The sequence below is a fragment of the Centroberyx gerrardi genome, chromosome 22 (genome assembly GCF_048128805.1).
Source record: "Centroberyx gerrardi isolate f3 chromosome 22, fCenGer3.hap1.cur.20231027, whole genome shotgun sequence".
Classification (NCBI taxonomy): domain Eukaryota; kingdom Metazoa; phylum Chordata; class Actinopteri; order Beryciformes; family Berycidae; genus Centroberyx; species Centroberyx gerrardi.
In genome coordinates, this window is record NC_136018.1 from 14,993,522 (window position 1) to 15,010,652 (window position 17,131).

Here is a 17,131-nt window from a genome sequence, read left to right on the forward strand (position 1 = left end):
CTTGCTTACTTATTGTATACAAGAACAGACAGCCACACTGGTGCATATAATGTGGCTGATACTAAATAAAAACATGTGTAGAGTTCCAGGTGTTTCAGTTTCAGGTGCAAACCAGACATTACATGACTCATATCTTCAAAGGAATCAAGTAGTTCTTCACCCAGTCATCCCTCACTTCATCCAAATGAAGATGACGCGGAAAATAAGTTTCAAGATAAATCTTTATTTACTATGACAACCACACCTAATACCTAAGTCCACTCACTGACTAAAGATTTGTACAATTGAACAATTTACTCAAGAAACAGAACTGAGCAAAACAAAAATAAAACTCTTCTTTTAAACTTAATTAAATAAACATAGGAAATTACTCCTTCTTGGCAAGATAATTTTCTTTCTTTCTTGGAAACCTGAACATTAGTGTTGCGTTAACGACACTTCAGTGTAAGGGGATTGGTGATTAAGGAAGAGGGTGGTGTGTGTGTGTGTGTGTGTTGTTGATATGTATACTTATGGTGTAAATTTGTGTTAAGGATATGGGGCATAGGGTCAAATGGAATGCTTGTCAGAGTTGCCCTGGTAACCTCAGCACTTGGGTAACTGGTTGGTTCACGCTGTCGTGTAATTGGCTAGTTTTGGTTTCTCTGGTCCGCTCTGTTCCTGTGCAAACTGGCAACAGTCTCAGCAACACACTCACATCGAGCAGACTTTCCCTGACGGCATCATTCAAAAGCTGCTAACTGTGTCCTCATTGGGGTTTGGTGATGTTAAAACTGGTATCCTCCTCATGATTGGTTGATTGGTTCTTTTGGTCTGTGGAAATAGTCATGGGTAGAAGGCTGGAGCTTGGGCTCATCACTATCAGGTCATTGGTTGTTGGCCTGATTGATGGGTTGCTGTGATTGGCTGGTTGCAGTGATCGGATTTGGTCAGCACATTGCTGGGGTCAAAGTCCCCCCACACCCCAGACTCAGATCTCAGATCAGTTTCTCCTCTAATCCTACATTGGTAGCCATTGTAGAAGTCCCTCCACCCATCTCTGCTACCTTAAGACTATAGAACTTTCAATACAATTCCTCTTCAGGGCGGATCAATAGTGCAGCACCAGCGCAGCAAGCGTGTAAAAAGGGGGACTTCTACAATGGCCACATCGATATTGTGTTGTCAACACCATGTTGCTGATAAATTCCTTGTATATGTAATGCAACTGGCTAACAAAAATTACTCTGATTATTTATTGGAGATCTGCGGCTGGTGGGGGAAACGTCTTCATCCGCTGTGTTCCATTGGAAAGGCCGGCTGGTGGAGTTAGCGTAGCCGTTGTAGCCTCGTGTGGTGGCTCACTTGCGTGGCTGGTGGATGTGCTGGTTGAGGTGCTGGGTGGGGGGCAGCTTGGGCACAGAAGGCTGGGGCTTCTGGTGGGCTACCTGGGCAGCTGCAGGGGTGAAGTCCTTGTCACCCTGAACAGAACACAGTCAGAGACAAGTGGAGTGAATAGGAAGATAGTGGATTGGATGAGCACAACAGGCATGGAACGCATTCCCTTTTGATTTGGGACAAAAGACCCAGGAACTCAACCCTAGAGCCTCAAACCAGCATCAAGCCTTAAGGTTGGTTCATGCTTCATGTGGAAATACACGTGAGGGCGTGCGCACAGTCAAAATGATGTAGTTGCAGCCAAAATTACTGGGTGCTTCGAACTTTGAAACAACATGGACGGTGCCACAGGGCCTCCGTCCAGAACTGTCTGAACAAAGACGAACCAGAAGTACTGGACGATTCCAGTGGGGTTCTGTCGTCATGACAAGCGCGAGAAGCATGAACACCAAGGTACATGAATGGCATGTCTGCGGCTCCTGCACGTCTAGCCACGCATGAAGCATGAAGCATGAAGCATGAACCAGCCTTTAGTACCAGTGCTAAAGATTTTGGATTGTTTCCACTGCAGTACCTATTGTAACTGTGCTGTCAAACTGTAAGAAACTTGAGAATAACAATTTCATTGTCAGCAGAGAAAAACTGACTGCAGCTGAACTTCTGGACATTGTCCATTAGCGTTGCTGCATGTCTCACATATTGCAGAAGTACCAATGCAGCAAGCGTTCAGCCAGCTGAAGGTGACTATCAAACAGTGAGGTGGTTACTAGCAGTGTGGATACAAAGTAAAAGACTAAGCATCAAAGTTACCGAGAGCACCAGGCGCAGACAGAAGTAAACAGTATAGTTACAGTAACAAGGGAAACAGAGCAAATTTGTAAATCTGAGATTAGGCATGTATGATCAAACCAAGGGAACATTGTGACAAAGAATATACCTGGACAGTCAACACAAAAAGGCATATTTAGTGTTTATACAATATCTTCTATACAGCTTTGTGAAATGTTGGTTTGTGCAGCCCCTCGCTCTGTGTGCGGGTGTGTTTCGTACGTAATCTCATGTTTTAACCCAATTATGATGAGTGTGTGTGTGCATGTGTACAGTATGTGCAGTATGCCCCAGTTTTAAATCCTTTGCCTGTGATAAATAATCACAATAACAATGAGGAAATCCCCAAAGTAGGTAAAGAGTACAGTATGGAGCACTCATCTGTCCCTGCTCATCTGTTCTGCAACCTCAATCTCTTATTCCAAGAAAACGGCCCAGAAACAGCATCCTTTTTAAATCGGATCAAAGCAGGAATTTGATCGTTCACATAGAAGTGCAGAATTTTTATCTACTTATTTACTAGTATGACTCATTTCTTTCCTGCTTTCTCTTCTTTTTTCCTCCATTTCTTTCTTTCTTTACCTTCCTTCCTCAGTGTTTCTTCCTTTCTTTCCCTCATCAATCTTTCCTTGCTTACTCCCACTTTCTTCATTCATTTCTTTACGTCAGACTGTTTTCCCATCCATTCTCTATAATTCACCTCTTTCTGTCACATTAAACTTTGAAACTGTGTTTTCCCTCTGATGCTTCTCGCCTCCTTCAGCCTCATCTTCCTCTTCTCTACCTCCTTCACCCCTCTCTCCCACCCACGTATGAGATAAACATTAGTTAAGGCTGATGGCTGGAACTTGCCAGGCTGAAATCCCGAGCCAAGACAGCATACACATACACACACATACATATACTGTATATTTGGGTGCAAAAGGGTGTTTTACATACAGTGGGAAAGGTTATGCATTACATTTTCATACAAAAACTCCCAATGAAGTGCTCCATAAGAAATGCAAAGTTGGGCAAGCAAATGCAAAACCTGTATATATACAGGTTACATTGCTGAGGGTTTTAATTCTTTCATCTAAAAATACTTGATACTTTAATATCCTTTACATTCTAATTGTAGTTTGTGGTTTCTCCATAAATATTGTCATATACAGATGCTGCTGCTCCATCATAAATGGAATAAACAAATAAATACATGTTTCATTCATGTTCTGATTTCTTAGGATGTCCAGATGGAGAAAGTTATATAACCACTCTAATCAACACTGTACGCACACACACACACGCACACGCACACACACGCACACCTATGCCTCTCTGAGCCTCTCTCTGAATTTCACTCGCCCACCCCATCCTTGCTTGACCCTAATCCACTCTGTGTGTTTGTGTGTTGGTTTTGTATATGCGTGTCTGTGCACTAGTTTTCCTGCATCTGTGTATGTGTGTGTGTGTGTGTGTGTGTGTGTAGGTGGGCGCGAAACACCTAGAGTGTGTGTGTGTTCCTTTCATTTGAAGCCAATTCTACAGCTAACTGTGTGGAACGTGGATGGAGTTGACCTCTAATTGCCCTTTTTCTCTCTTCTGAAGCTCAAAGCCTTTCTCTCCTCCTGCTCCATCTACTGATGTGGAGGTATGGGAGGGAATGTAACAAATTAACTGCATTACTGCAATGCACTGTGAATACAAGTCACAGTGAATGCTAAGGCGCCTTCCCTACCTCCTTTTTACCATTTTATTAAAGTCCAAAAATATCCATCCCATGAAGTCGTTCTCTGAGAATCTTATTTTTCTTGAAGTGAAAAAAAATCTGCCATTGGAATGAGATCAGTTAATTCATCTCCGATGCAAATCAACTTGTTACAAGAATGTTCCTGAATCAAGTGCTATATTCTGCTCCGTTTCAAGATAATGACATTCGTGAAGCAAGTCAACCTGTATTGAAAACAAGTGGAATCATCTCACCCAACTGGCAGAATTTTTCACTTGTTTTAAGAAAAATACGATTTTAAGAACGAAAACAAGCCTAAATGATTTAAGATTTTTTTTACAATGTAGTATACTTGCGGGATTTTTTTTTTGCATGTAGCTGGCTGCGTGTAATCTAAAATATATAAATCATCAAAACATAATTTTGTTGCCACATCTTTCATGTTCTGCTGAGGCTCTTTTTGCTGAGGTATGAGGTAGATTTAAAATAGTGGGCTGTACACTCCCTTTGGGGATTTTTCACATGATGTCTGAACCACTAAACCAACTCTGGACACAAGGATGGAAGAAGTTAATTACCTGTGCTGCTTTTGACTAGGCCCTTCAGCTAGCCTATAGCTTTAGATAGCCACCTCCGCTCCCTTAGGCCAAATAACCTTTACTATACAAAATCTCTGAAAACCCATTCTGGCATTCAAATAGAATGGGAAAAAAAATAGAAAATACATAACCAGGCAGTGTCTTGTTTTTGAAAAAAAAAAAAAAAAAAAAATCCCAGCCGACCAAAAAAATACACAAATGGACACACACACACACACTCTCTCTAAGTGTTTCACTTAGCTCCTAAAAGGCTCTTCTGAGGCTTTGTGCAGTGGCAGCCTCTGGGTGTGATGGGGTGATGGGGGGGAATGGGAAGGCTGGAGGAGGATCGGGGGATAAATGGGATGCCTGCCACCATGTCCATATCACCCCAATCTCCCTCAAACAATCTGCCTGGCTCAATACACATAGACACACAGCAGCACACAGAGCTGGGAGCCCTGCAATCCAGGGTGACCCACTCAAAGACACTTTTTCACATGCGCGCACACACACACACACACACACACACACACACACACACAATCCAAAACATACAGTCAAACAGAATAAAACAAACAAGGCTCTTCACATACTTTGACCTACTTTTCACTTTTCAAAGTTATAGGTCAAGGCTGCTGAAATCACTGAAAACTATTGGAATTACCATGAAACACACCAACAAACACACAGTCACATACATGCGCACAGACAAACACACACCGCCTGTATGCTATGGTGTTTTGCTGTCCTTTTCTCGCTTTCAGTCTTTTCTCCTTTCTAGGTTCTCCTCATTTTATAGAAGTAGGCTAAATAAATGTCCGCACTCACAGAGAAGTTCAAAGTTTGTCAGTTGGTTCATTAGTCGTGTGGATAGATTGTTTGTTAGAAAAATGAATTAGCAATATATAAGTCTGACTAAGTGTAGGATATGTTTCATGACGGAACAGCAATTCCTACTTCTGCTGTCACTTCTAATAGATAGAAACAGAGTGGAGCTCCAACCCAGGAGCCAGGGGAAGGGAAGGACTTTCACCTTTGCCTGGAATGAAGCACTCTTCCTGTCACCTCTGACTCAGTCTGTCATCACTTACTTTGAGTTTCAGTGAGACAGAAAACATACAATACAAGCGTCTTATCGACATACCTCTATGTTTCTGTCCACAACAACTTCATGACCATTAAACAAGTCACTGAATTTAGTCATAAAATGCTAACAGGCCAGGAATTATGTTGCATAGTCATGATGTCAAAAAGACAGGGCGATAGCTAACAAGCTAACGTTAGCACCCAGTAACATTTCTGAGATTTTGTCTCCTTTGTGCAGCCAACTTTGAAAATACCAAAGAATCACTGTGGTCCTTTTGGCACTACCAATACACTAACCTCTCCGAAAACAGCATGGGACAAAATATGCTTATGACACAATAGGACCAGCTTTCGTAGTTAGCTAATTAGCAATGTATGCTACACATCAGGCAAATCTGATTTGTTTTTCCAATCTTATCTTTAAGACTAACTGTCCACATTGTAATTAACAAGTAAACACATTGGATTTGTGTGTTATAGACAGTATAATCATTTGCTCTCATTATGACATTGGTTGTCATAGCAAGGATAAATAAATATATGAAGGTTGCACAATTCTCTCCATACAAAATATTTATTTTACATCACCAACATGTTTCGGCAATGTGCCTTCTTCAGGGTGTCACTGCAAGGATACAACAGGCATGAAACCTCTTTATTTGTCCAGGCACCAGTATTCTCTTGCTAGTTCTTGCATTTTCAGAGATGCGATTTGAATCAGATTTCAAACCACCTGAATGTGGTTTATCTGAAAGGACTGGATTTCATGTGTTTTTGTCCTACAATGCCATTTCAGTTAGGCTACTAGTTTTGAACGTTACTCACATCACCAGGGTTTGTAATTGACTAAAAGAAAACAAACACTCTGGATTTTTTTCCCCATTGTCCAGGCCAGTATTCACACAGTGCTAAAAAAAATTAACACAAAGTGAAATCAGTCTGTCTACGTGAGGCTGGTGACAAATAAACACTGGGAAACACTGACAAAGGTGCTGAAACATTCAAGTTACATTAGCCAATTCATTCAAATGTATTTCTCTAAGTGTGGACACTGAGCTATTCTTTTGCTCTAATATTTCCCCCCTTCTCAATCTGTTTTCTCTCTATCTTCAATTCTTTTGGCGCTCCCTGTATCCTCTTCATTTTTTTCTTCTCTCTCTCTTCTGCCTCTCTTTTTTTGCCATTTCTCTCTCTTACTCCATCTCAGTGCTGAGCCTCTACCTCTCCCTGTAGAGCTCATGTCCCAGATACCACCCTACACTGTTCATTTCAACACTACTGGTGGTCTATGTGTGTGTGTGTGTGTGTGTGTGTCTTACCTTTGTGATCACTCCAGACACAATCACGGTGGGCTTTGGTGGACTGGAAAGGGAGAGATGGAGAGAGACAGAGAGAGAAAAAGAAATTAAAATGACTTGATGATGTTTGTAAAGTTTATAACAATATACAATATGGTAAGCAGGGTGTGTGCCATATGTTTCATGTGTGTATGTGTGCCATCAGTGTGCACACATGCATTTGTGTGTAATCACAATAATTTAATCACGCTGTGTGTGGGCCAAAGGAAAAGTTTAGATATGGCCAAGTCAAAAACTCCAAAGGGACACTGTTAAAAATGCCAACATCCCAAGCTGTCAGAACACACACCACCTACAGTCTTACTCTCTCTGGCAACACACACACACACACACACACACACACACACACACACACACACACACAAACAAACCGGATGGACCTGCCAGCAGCTTAAATAGCTCCCATTCATCCTGGCCAAACAGTGGGGCTCACAGCTTCTGGATGGGGAGAGGAGAGGGGGAGAGGAGAGGGGGAGAGGAGGGTGGGAGGAGGAGAGCTGGAGGTATGGGGAGGTAGAAGGAGGAGGAAAGAGGTGTGGAGAGGAGGAGAAAAACAGGAGCGATGAAGACAGAGGTGATGAAAATAGGGAGAAAAACAGGAGCGAGAGAGGTGTGGAGAGGGAGAAAAGGAGAGGTGAAAGAAGTGTGGATATGGAGAAGAGAGGAGGAAAGAGGAGGAGTGACAAGGGGAGGTGAGAAGGTAGGGAGGACAGGAGAACGCAATACCTATAATAATAGACGAGTTGTTAGAGGAGGGGAGGAGGAGAGGAGAGCGGGAGGCGAACGCTCACTCAGACAAAGAGAAGGGACGGGATGGAGAGAAAGCGAGAGAAGCGGAGGAGGAGGAGGAGTGTGGAACCTGAGGTAAGTATCGACCTTGACATGACAAACGAGCGGCGTCTAATTTTACGGCGTCGTCACCCCAGGCAAAAGAGTACAGTTGTGGCGGCCACCTTCAAAACTCCACTCAAAGACATCAGCCACAGTGGCAAACATGTCCAAGTTATAGTTTACCTCATTAACGGCGTCTGAGTATGTTGAGAAGTTGGGAAGTTTCATATATCTTCTGGAAAGCTGCCACCTCTGCAGTCAGAACCTCAGCACTTTAGGATTACACAACAGTTGAAACATCTGCTACTTACTTTTTTACATATTTTATGGTCCATGCACATCTTTTTCATCATGCTCGATTAAAAGTTATGGATTCGTTACACATTTGGCTAACCTCCCATCTCTGCAATCAACACCGTGGCCCTGAATGGCCTTGTGCCGCATATTTTAATGAGAATATAGGCACCTTTCTGTTAAATTAACACCTGAATACCTTTAATCTCATTGACTGTTCTTCACCAGCCACTTGACAAAATGTGGGAAAAGGCGTTCTGTATTAGCACTTCAATTCACTGAAAAATGGCATATTAGCATATTTGCTAGTGTTCCTCATTCAAACTAATAGGCACTGTTAGCTGTGAGCTGGCTGCTAGCTTACACTTATTAGTCTCATAGTGGAATGCTAAAAACCCTAACAGGCTGTTTTTTAAAGTCGTCTGAAGGACAAACACAGAATAAATTCTCTGTATAATATCACAATTAAGTGCCTGGTGAAGAAGAAAAACAAGACTTTGAAAAAGGCAAACTGCTGCTGTGCTAACAGAAGAATCATAATTTCTTCCCAGGTCTCCACTGTTTTTTACCTACATGTTTGCATATGAGAACCTGTCTAAACTTTCTTCTGAAGCACATCTGCCTCTGTGCCATGCAGTATGGCAGAAGTACAGTCTTCAGTTTCACAGACAGTTAAATGAAAAGATAACATGTTAGCATGCGTCAATCTAATGGGCCCTGTTAGCTGTGAGCTAGCTCGTTAGCTTTCAGCTAGCAGCAATGTGGAATGATAAAAAGCTGCTTTTCTGAACATGCTGAAACTTTCTCTGCATAATATCACAAGTGCTTGGTAAAGAATCTCTCTAATCTTTCTAACAACTTTATATTTTAAAAATAATTGTATTTTATCTTTAGGCTTCAATTGTGTTTTACATGCGTAGGTATTAGAGCATATGTCAACTGAACTGTACCAACGTCCATCTTAACCACAACTGCCACAATACCATGTAGCAGCATATGTGGCTGCTTCAGTTTCACACACAGTTGAAGTAACAGGGAGGTGGGACACCCTGGGGTTGGGCTGAACAGGCACACTCAGTCGGATATCTATCCACACACTGAGACAGTGTGCGCGGTTATCCGCCTCATGCTGGGTTGTCACACGTCTCCATTCTATTATCTGTCTATCTGCATTGTAATAAACACTGAATGAAATGCTGAAAACTGACTGCAAAAGGGTGGAGAACTAAAGGAGGAAAGGCGGGAAAAAGGTTTAGTCATAGAGCGCTGCATTTGAAGCATGCTAGCATCAAACTGTGCATGTTGTTACTGGGAGTGTTTATTGAATCATTACCCAGCATTAGTAGAGGGAAAGAGCAAAAGGCAGACGGGCAGAAGGCAGACAGATAAGACGATGTCTAGACAGACAGACAGGAGTGAGGGGTGTAAGCCTGGCAGACGGATAGCCAACTACTCCAGCATTGGACTCCTTGACAAATGTTGAGTCTGACAGAAAGCAAGACAGGAGTGTGGGCTGTTCCTGGCTGGCAGAGCAATATTAACACATAGACATATAGACAGAAAGACAGGAACGACAGGTCTTAGTCAGGGCTGATAAACAGAATGGCAGGCGACAGACACTCAGTTTTATAAGAAGACTTCTTAATCACGGATTAGCAAGATTGCCCTGCTTCGGGCCCCAATACCCTAATCTAGGAGAGAGTGATGCCACAGATGCACCATATAAGATTATGCTATTGACACAGATTATGTTTTTTGACAGACTGGCTAAAGGCTGTCATGACTGTGCTGTCTGTGCTCAATATGTGAGCAGGTCTATATTTCCACAGTGATACCCTGCTGTCCTCTATAATCAGTCGAAGGGATGGAAGAATGGAGATATAGAGAGAAAGACGGGGAGAAAAAGAGAGAGAGAGAAAAGGATCTGGTGCTGTGGTTCGGTTTGATGTCGGGAGTGGGAGGGTGGCGGCGTACAGGGACAGAAGAAGCCTGCAGGGGGCAGTAGAGAACTGCAAGGTGTCCTGGATGAGGAGTAACCAAGTGTCGTGAGAGGAGAAGAGTTAGAGGAAACGAGAGGGGGAGAGAGACAGATTGCACATTTGAACTGATATCTTAAATAAAGAGTGAAATAACCTTTGCATAAATGCATTTCTATATACAAACTTGTATATTTATTCGGCCTGTCTTCAGCAGGATGTGTCTTTAAAGCCACAACTCCGCTCCCCACCACCACCACCGACACTACCCCACCCATCTCTCTCTGCTTCAACAGAGCAGGAAGTTTGTTGCCGTGGGCGAGGTGGTGGTTGCCATAGAAACTGATGCCCGTCTTCCCTCCTCCTCCTCCTCCTCCTTCCCTTCTCTCTCTCTCTCTCTCTCTATATCCCCTCAACTTTCCACCAGGAGCTGTCAGCGTTCACCTGTGGATGGCTGCCCACCTACTGCACAAGTTACTACAGTTCCTAGGTGTGTGTGTGTGCAGTGATTTAGTCAAGCGTATACACAGCACACCCGGCTCTTTTTCTGAGCCTTTGGAGCATATCCACCTCTCTGCCTAATTACCACTGAAATATATTGGAGAAGGTGAAGCCGCTGAGCAGTAGGCCTATAATTAACTTACATTTACATTTTACACATTTAGCTGACGCTCCTATACCGAGCGGCTTACAATGTGTGAGCAGGTAATGGTTCAGTTCACAAATCCTGCACTGTAAAATGTTTAAATAAAAGCCTATTTATGAGGGATTTATGAGGCAAGAGCGGACTGTGAGTCTTCCACCCACAGAGGGCGCAAGTAGTTCTATCTGTGGTGACAGAAGACGCTGGTCGGAGCCACAGGTGGCGGGTGGAGCGAGCCAAAGTGAACCACATGTTATGGATAAGAAGAAGCGTACAATTTACAACTTCTTTCAACCTCTGAAGAAAAAATAAGTGATGAATGATGGTGAAAAGCCAAGGTAATGTTGGACGTGTCCAGTGAAGGTGTGTAACGTTACAGGCAGGGATCTGTCTAGCCACTGGGTATGTTGTAGCAAGCCACCGCTACACAGGAGGAAAATACACTGAAACAACAACGGCTATGCCATCAGCTTAGCTCCTTGATCGGACGTGTCGGGTTACGACCTTACACCTGTCGAGCACAAGCTTTCCTGAAAATAACTTATCCATGTACATGTATGCTGCACCTGAGTAAATTGTTTTTTTTTCCTAATACCCAGCTGAAGAATTTTGTTTATTGTTTATCGAGGGCTCGGAGCCAAAGGGTAAGTGCGTTATAGTAGATTTTACAGGAGAGCCAAAACAAATTTTGATCAAACTTGGATCAGCTGCCATTACCACATAGCCTACTAAGCACAATATTTTAACTTTTTGTGTTATCAGATTGAGCATTACTATAAAAACAATACTGCTACAGTTTAAGTTGAATAATATTTGTTAACTTTTTTAAAAATGGCAAGAGTGAAATACGCCTTTTTGGCACAAACATTGTCCCAATACAGCCATGCAGAATATGGGCGTATGTAAGTAAACAATTGTAAAACACATTCATTTTAATACAAATCTAGCAATTATACTTCAATCAATACTGAAATATAAAACAAGATCAGAATGAATATCTTTATCTTGAAGTAATGCTCAGCAACTTTCACCAAGGCCTTTAAAATTGTAGGCTACATGGAACATATCAAATTGATTGATACATTTTTAATAAACTTTTTAAATAAAACTTTTAATAAACCTTTTTAATAAACTACTTTTGATTCTAAACTACTACTTTTTTTTTTCTTTTGCTAGTATAATACATTTTTGTATGTGTCCCAGGACACATCACTTCTTGATGTGTCCTGGGACACATTCAAAGACCTGTAAAACTCCTCATAACACTGAGGGATAACTTCTACTACCAGCCGTCTTACTATCAGAGCTCATCTTGACCACTTCACACTCCTAACATTATAAAAGAACATTTTGAATCTATAGGCCTAAGTATTTCATGGGAATATTAACATATTTACATTCATCTAATATTGACCTAGAATATTAATTAGGATATGAATAGGATACTAAAAATGATGTGATCATGCTGCCATGCTAGCATTAGTCCTTTTGGCACTGAAAAGATCTCACTGAGACCTTTCAATTGATATATAATACTCATATTCGCCCAAAATCGCACTTACGCCCCTTCGGCTCCAAGCCCTCGTTATATGTTCTAATTAGACAGCTGAAGAATGTTTTTATCATGCATTTATTGTTCCCCAAATAAGCCAAAAGAAAAAAAGGGGGGGGGGGGGAATCAAACATTTTTAGAAGGGTTAGGGATTTATCATAGCATAATGACATCTGATTCAATCTAAAAAAAGCATATTATTCATAACAATAACAACATAACATTACTAAATTGTCAAGGCATCTTTCATGAAAACAAACTAAGAGCTCCCAGCCACTTGCCCTGTTGGGAACAAATGAAGTGATGAATCGATACTGACAAACTTATGTTCCTATTCTGCTCCTCTTAGCCATACCAAGACAAAGCAGCTTTAGAAACCACTACATAATTTGTTCGCTCATGTGTCGCGCGCAATATCTCAGACACCATTGATCGATTTTGAAAAAATCTCATCACTGCATTCCAGCATTCAGAATTACACTCATTGTCCCGAGGGGGAACTACAATTACAGCTCAAAACAAGGTGACATATTTGTTTCTGATTGGCCCAGAGGGGGACAACATATTTACTGTTGCCTTGTTTCCTTAACCTTTGCCCCATTTGTTGTTAATTTACCTTAACTTTCCATGTTCAATAGATTTTATCACTAAGATTCATTTGGAAAAACACACTGACTAGACAGCTAGTGAGCAGTCAGTCTCCCTCAGGTCAAGCAGGCCACTCATTGGCCCTGGCTTATGCCTTCGTTTCTTGCCTGTATCTCACCGCTGGCCATCCCTCTCCCTCGTCCATTACTCCTTCTCTCACCTAGCAATACCTGTCCTCTCTCATCCCTCCATCTCACCCCCAGCATCCCTCTCTCCCCATATCATAATCCTCCTCTCTCCTCCTAGCCATAATCCTGGCCACCTCTCTCTCTCTTTGCCCCATCTGTCCATCTTGGCTAGATTGGGTACGGCAGGTGTTCCCCTGACTACAACGCTCCACTGACTGCTACTAATGCGAAATTTACCCAGCAGCCACCTGCTAGACGTCCATCAGCGTGACATGGAGGGAGAAAGACAGAGTGTGTGTGTGTGAGAGAGAGACTTTTACTGACTGTATTTACTGATAGAGTGCAGTTATTTGGCCTCTCTTTTTGGGTGCGCTGACAGGTGAATTTAGTTAAAGATAAACGTTTCCAAGGAGGAAGGTAAACCACCAAGTGGCTCCTTTTACACAGCCGGGCCAAGGGGAGTTTATCAGGGCAAGGGCTGACTCAAAATGTTTTTCCTCACGGATTAAAAGGCGCGATTTCTTTAATTTATTTTCATAGCCCAACTGATCATTCCTCTTCCTTGACTGCAAGCTCTGAAAGGGAATTTTGTTTTTTCAGAGAAACTAAGAGACATAAATACTAAGGAAACTTTGGCCCTGCAGTGGAATCAAGGCTGGTGACACAAGCAGTCAGTTCATACATGGGGGAAATGAGTCACAGACAGTATTTCAACCCTCAAAATCCTTATTGCATTTACACATTTATCCAGCACAACTTATGAGTGCAACAGTAGAAGGATCACACCTTCATCACATCTGTAAGTAAGACAGCCATGCCAGTAATAGAGGGGAAACAATACAACAGCAGAAACTAGGAAAGGGTAGGTGTCCTTTTTGTTTTAAATCTGACTGCAGATTCACTCAAGCACAAATAACGTCTCAAAATGTGCCGACATGAACATGCAGCTTCTGCCCCTCGGAATATCGTCGCAGCATTAGTGATTATACCTTTGGCTTTAGTACTGCAGAAACAGTCAAGGAGATATTTCATACTCAAAGACGCACAGTAGGCTATGACTCCTCCATATCCTACAAATAAACATTACAAAATGAGGAAGTACATGATTCTAACAGGCTGGGATCACAGCCACACCCATGGCTGGTGTCCAATACAACTGAAATGGACACCAGCCTTCAGCTTATTTCTTTGAAGTTGTCTCTCTCAAGTAGGCCTTTACCTTAGAAAAGTAAGCCAGGCTTGCAAGTTGTTTTTTACTCCTTTTATCTACTTGGCCGCACTTTTCACTCGGATTTTTACTGCTCTGTTAATAGTTACCACTCATGTTGGTACAAAGACAGAGAGGAGCAAAGAGAAACCACTTACTGCCATTGACACGCTTGATACTATTCTGGCTCTGAATTACAGTAAAATACTCTGTGAATATGGAAAAAACAACAAGTGTGGTGAAGGAGAAACATGCAGTATATAATTTAGCGTGCGTCCAAGGTTGCGCGCATGTGTTTGAGAGTGTGTGTGTGTGTGTGTGTGTGTGTGCATACCCACAGGATTTCTTGACAGTTGGCGATGTTCTTGAAACCCTGCTAGTTGTTGCACACAGGCTGCCAGTTCTCATTTTTCACCTCTCATTAACACACACATTGATATGTGGTGCAAATATGCCACCTGTACTGATGCACACATAGCTAAAGGGTCCTCATGAATATAGAGTAGAAATACATGGGGGAAGAATCAGACGTACACACACACACACACACAATCACACTGGAAATGAACAGCGACTTGCACCGACCCCATGATAGAATTTAGTGACCTCTATACAAACAGTGCATTCACACAACAAAAAGAGACAAAAATAACAATGTGAAAGCAGAACGATTATTGTCCCTATGAAATAGAGCCGGTGTGATATAGAACACGCAAAACAAGGCTGCTTATAGCAAACAATAGCGACTGCTGAATGGGCTGTTCAAGTTAATGCTGTAATTATGTAGTAATTATGTTGTTCACCGAATTAGCTGGCAACAGCACACAAGTCCCCTGCTAAACTGGAATCAGCCAACAGTATAGCCTTCCACAAAAGTGAAAGCAACAAAATTGCTTGGTCGGCAATTTGCAGTGTGTGTGTGTGTGTGTGTTTATTACCAAATTACAAACCGCCGCAGGCTGTTACATTGCAGAGACCATCTCTCAATCTAGCATTTGTGTGTGTTTGTGTCTGTGGAAGTTATAAACCACAAGTTGTTTCGCAGTAAAAAAACACTGAACAATGTGTACGCCTACCTGTGTGTGTGTGTGTGTGTGTGTGTGTATGTCTTTATGTGCGCGTGTGTGTGTGCGCCTGCGTTACCTGCTGCTCACGTACTCCTCGCTCTCCTTGTCATCTTTCGGCGGTGGCGGTTCTGGGACAGCTGCCTGGTGCTTCTGCACTATCCTCATACCGCCTGCCTTCACTGGAACACACACACGTACACGCACAAACACACACACACACACAAATGAGTGAATGCACAAGCATAAACATTTGCACACTGATGCACCGGTTGCACTCAGACACTCGGCTCAAGAGCTCACAAATAATTAATGCCATAATAGCTCTTTAAACAGGTTGAAACACATTTACAGAAACCTTCTGATTGATTGATAGCACAATGCATTTATAAGCCATCTTGTTGTTTGATGAGGTAAAAAAAAAAGACTGTGCTGTAGCTGACAGTATAAGATACATGCAGCTCTTTCACTTCTGCGTACTAATATTCTCAGGTATTATAAGCCAAATTACTGAAATACAACCAAAAACTGAAATACATCCTCAACTGCCACTAGCCTGCACTACCAGTTGCACTATAACTGATTTCAACTTTCAAATTAATGAACTGAGAATCTAGGAGTGCAACATTAAGGAGATATCAGTCTTTTTATCTGTGTAATCTGGGACAGAAACAGCTGCTATGTAGCTGACCCTGACCTCTGACAGTTGCTCTACAAGGACCGAGTCTCACATTTTTACTACACGACGCAGCTCCCCTCCCACTTATCACAGGTAGGGTGCGAGGGCCACTTCTTATCTTGTTGTGCTATCGCGGGCGCAGTGGCCCCGCAGCCTGCCACGCTCTCTATGTCCACGTACACCTTATCTTCCCTGCAGCACATACAGCCTACAGCCCCGAGACGTGAGCCTGTGACCTCCACGTCATTTCTGACCGCCAATTTGCACAGCATTCAGCACACATAAGCCGTAAAATTGGTTACTGAAACCCTTGAAGCGACTGCGGTGATTGCCAGTCGCTACAATATTACTACTACGGTGATGTTGCAACGGCTCACGTCATTCAGGAAGTAAAGAAATATGGAAATTAAGAGAAATCTGACAGATTCCACTGTATTCAAATTTGACGGTAAAGACACGTTCCCAGTCGGTGGCATCTGCAAATTCGCTGATAGTAGAAGTGTGAACCGATATCATGTGACTTTTATGATTTGAGATACTACAGAAACAAAGGCCGTTACGGTATAGGAAGCCTCCAAAAAAGAAAACAACATTAGGGATGTTTACCTGCTGGGAGATGCCCGCCTTTAGTCTCGACCTTCTCCTTCGGCGGCGACGACATGTCTGTTCTGTCCGGTAACTGGCGCGAGAAGGAGGCAGACCGTCCGGGAAGGAATTCCTGCTTTATTCTGGGTTAAATTGTGGACTACACTTCAGTCAGGATCGTCAACGTGGCTTTTTCCTGAGCATTGTTTGGAAGCGATGCGTGATGACGTCAGGGAAAACCGTCCGGAGAGGAGGGACGTAAAGAGCGTGCTGGCGTCAGTTCGGAGCGGAACTGGAGCCAGAAATTAATAAATAATAATAATAATACTAATGATAATGATAATGATAATGATAATAGTAATAGTAATAATAAGAAGAATAAGAATAAAAATAACAATCCATAATTTTAGAAGATTGTTAAAGATAGATATGCTTAAAAGAAGACTGTGATTTTATCTTTATTTGTTTATCTGTATTCACATAAATTATCTCCACTGATCCCGTGTGCTTTATTTTCACATTGTAGAAACTAATTATGATATCATTGGAAAAATAATTATCATTATCATTGGAAAAATGGTACATG

The 17,131-nt window shown here is 42.2% G+C and overlaps 1 protein-coding gene across 1 annotated transcript; it reads right to left on the minus strand.

Moving 5' to 3' along the window:
* Positions 1-203: 203 nt before the first annotated feature.
* Positions 204-16,752, minus strand: dap (death-associated protein). Its single transcript, XM_071909952.2, has 4 exons — positions 16,567-16,752; positions 15,361-15,463; positions 6,900-6,942; positions 204-1,460 (listed from the first exon to the last, which is right to left on the minus strand). The coding sequence occupies exons 1-4, from the start codon at positions 16,619-16,621 to the stop codon at positions 1,341-1,343; spliced, it is 321 nt and encodes a 106-aa protein (XP_071766053.1). The 5' UTR covers positions 16,622-16,752; the 3' UTR covers positions 204-1,340.
* Between the last annotated feature and the right edge of the window lie 379 nt (positions 16,753-17,131).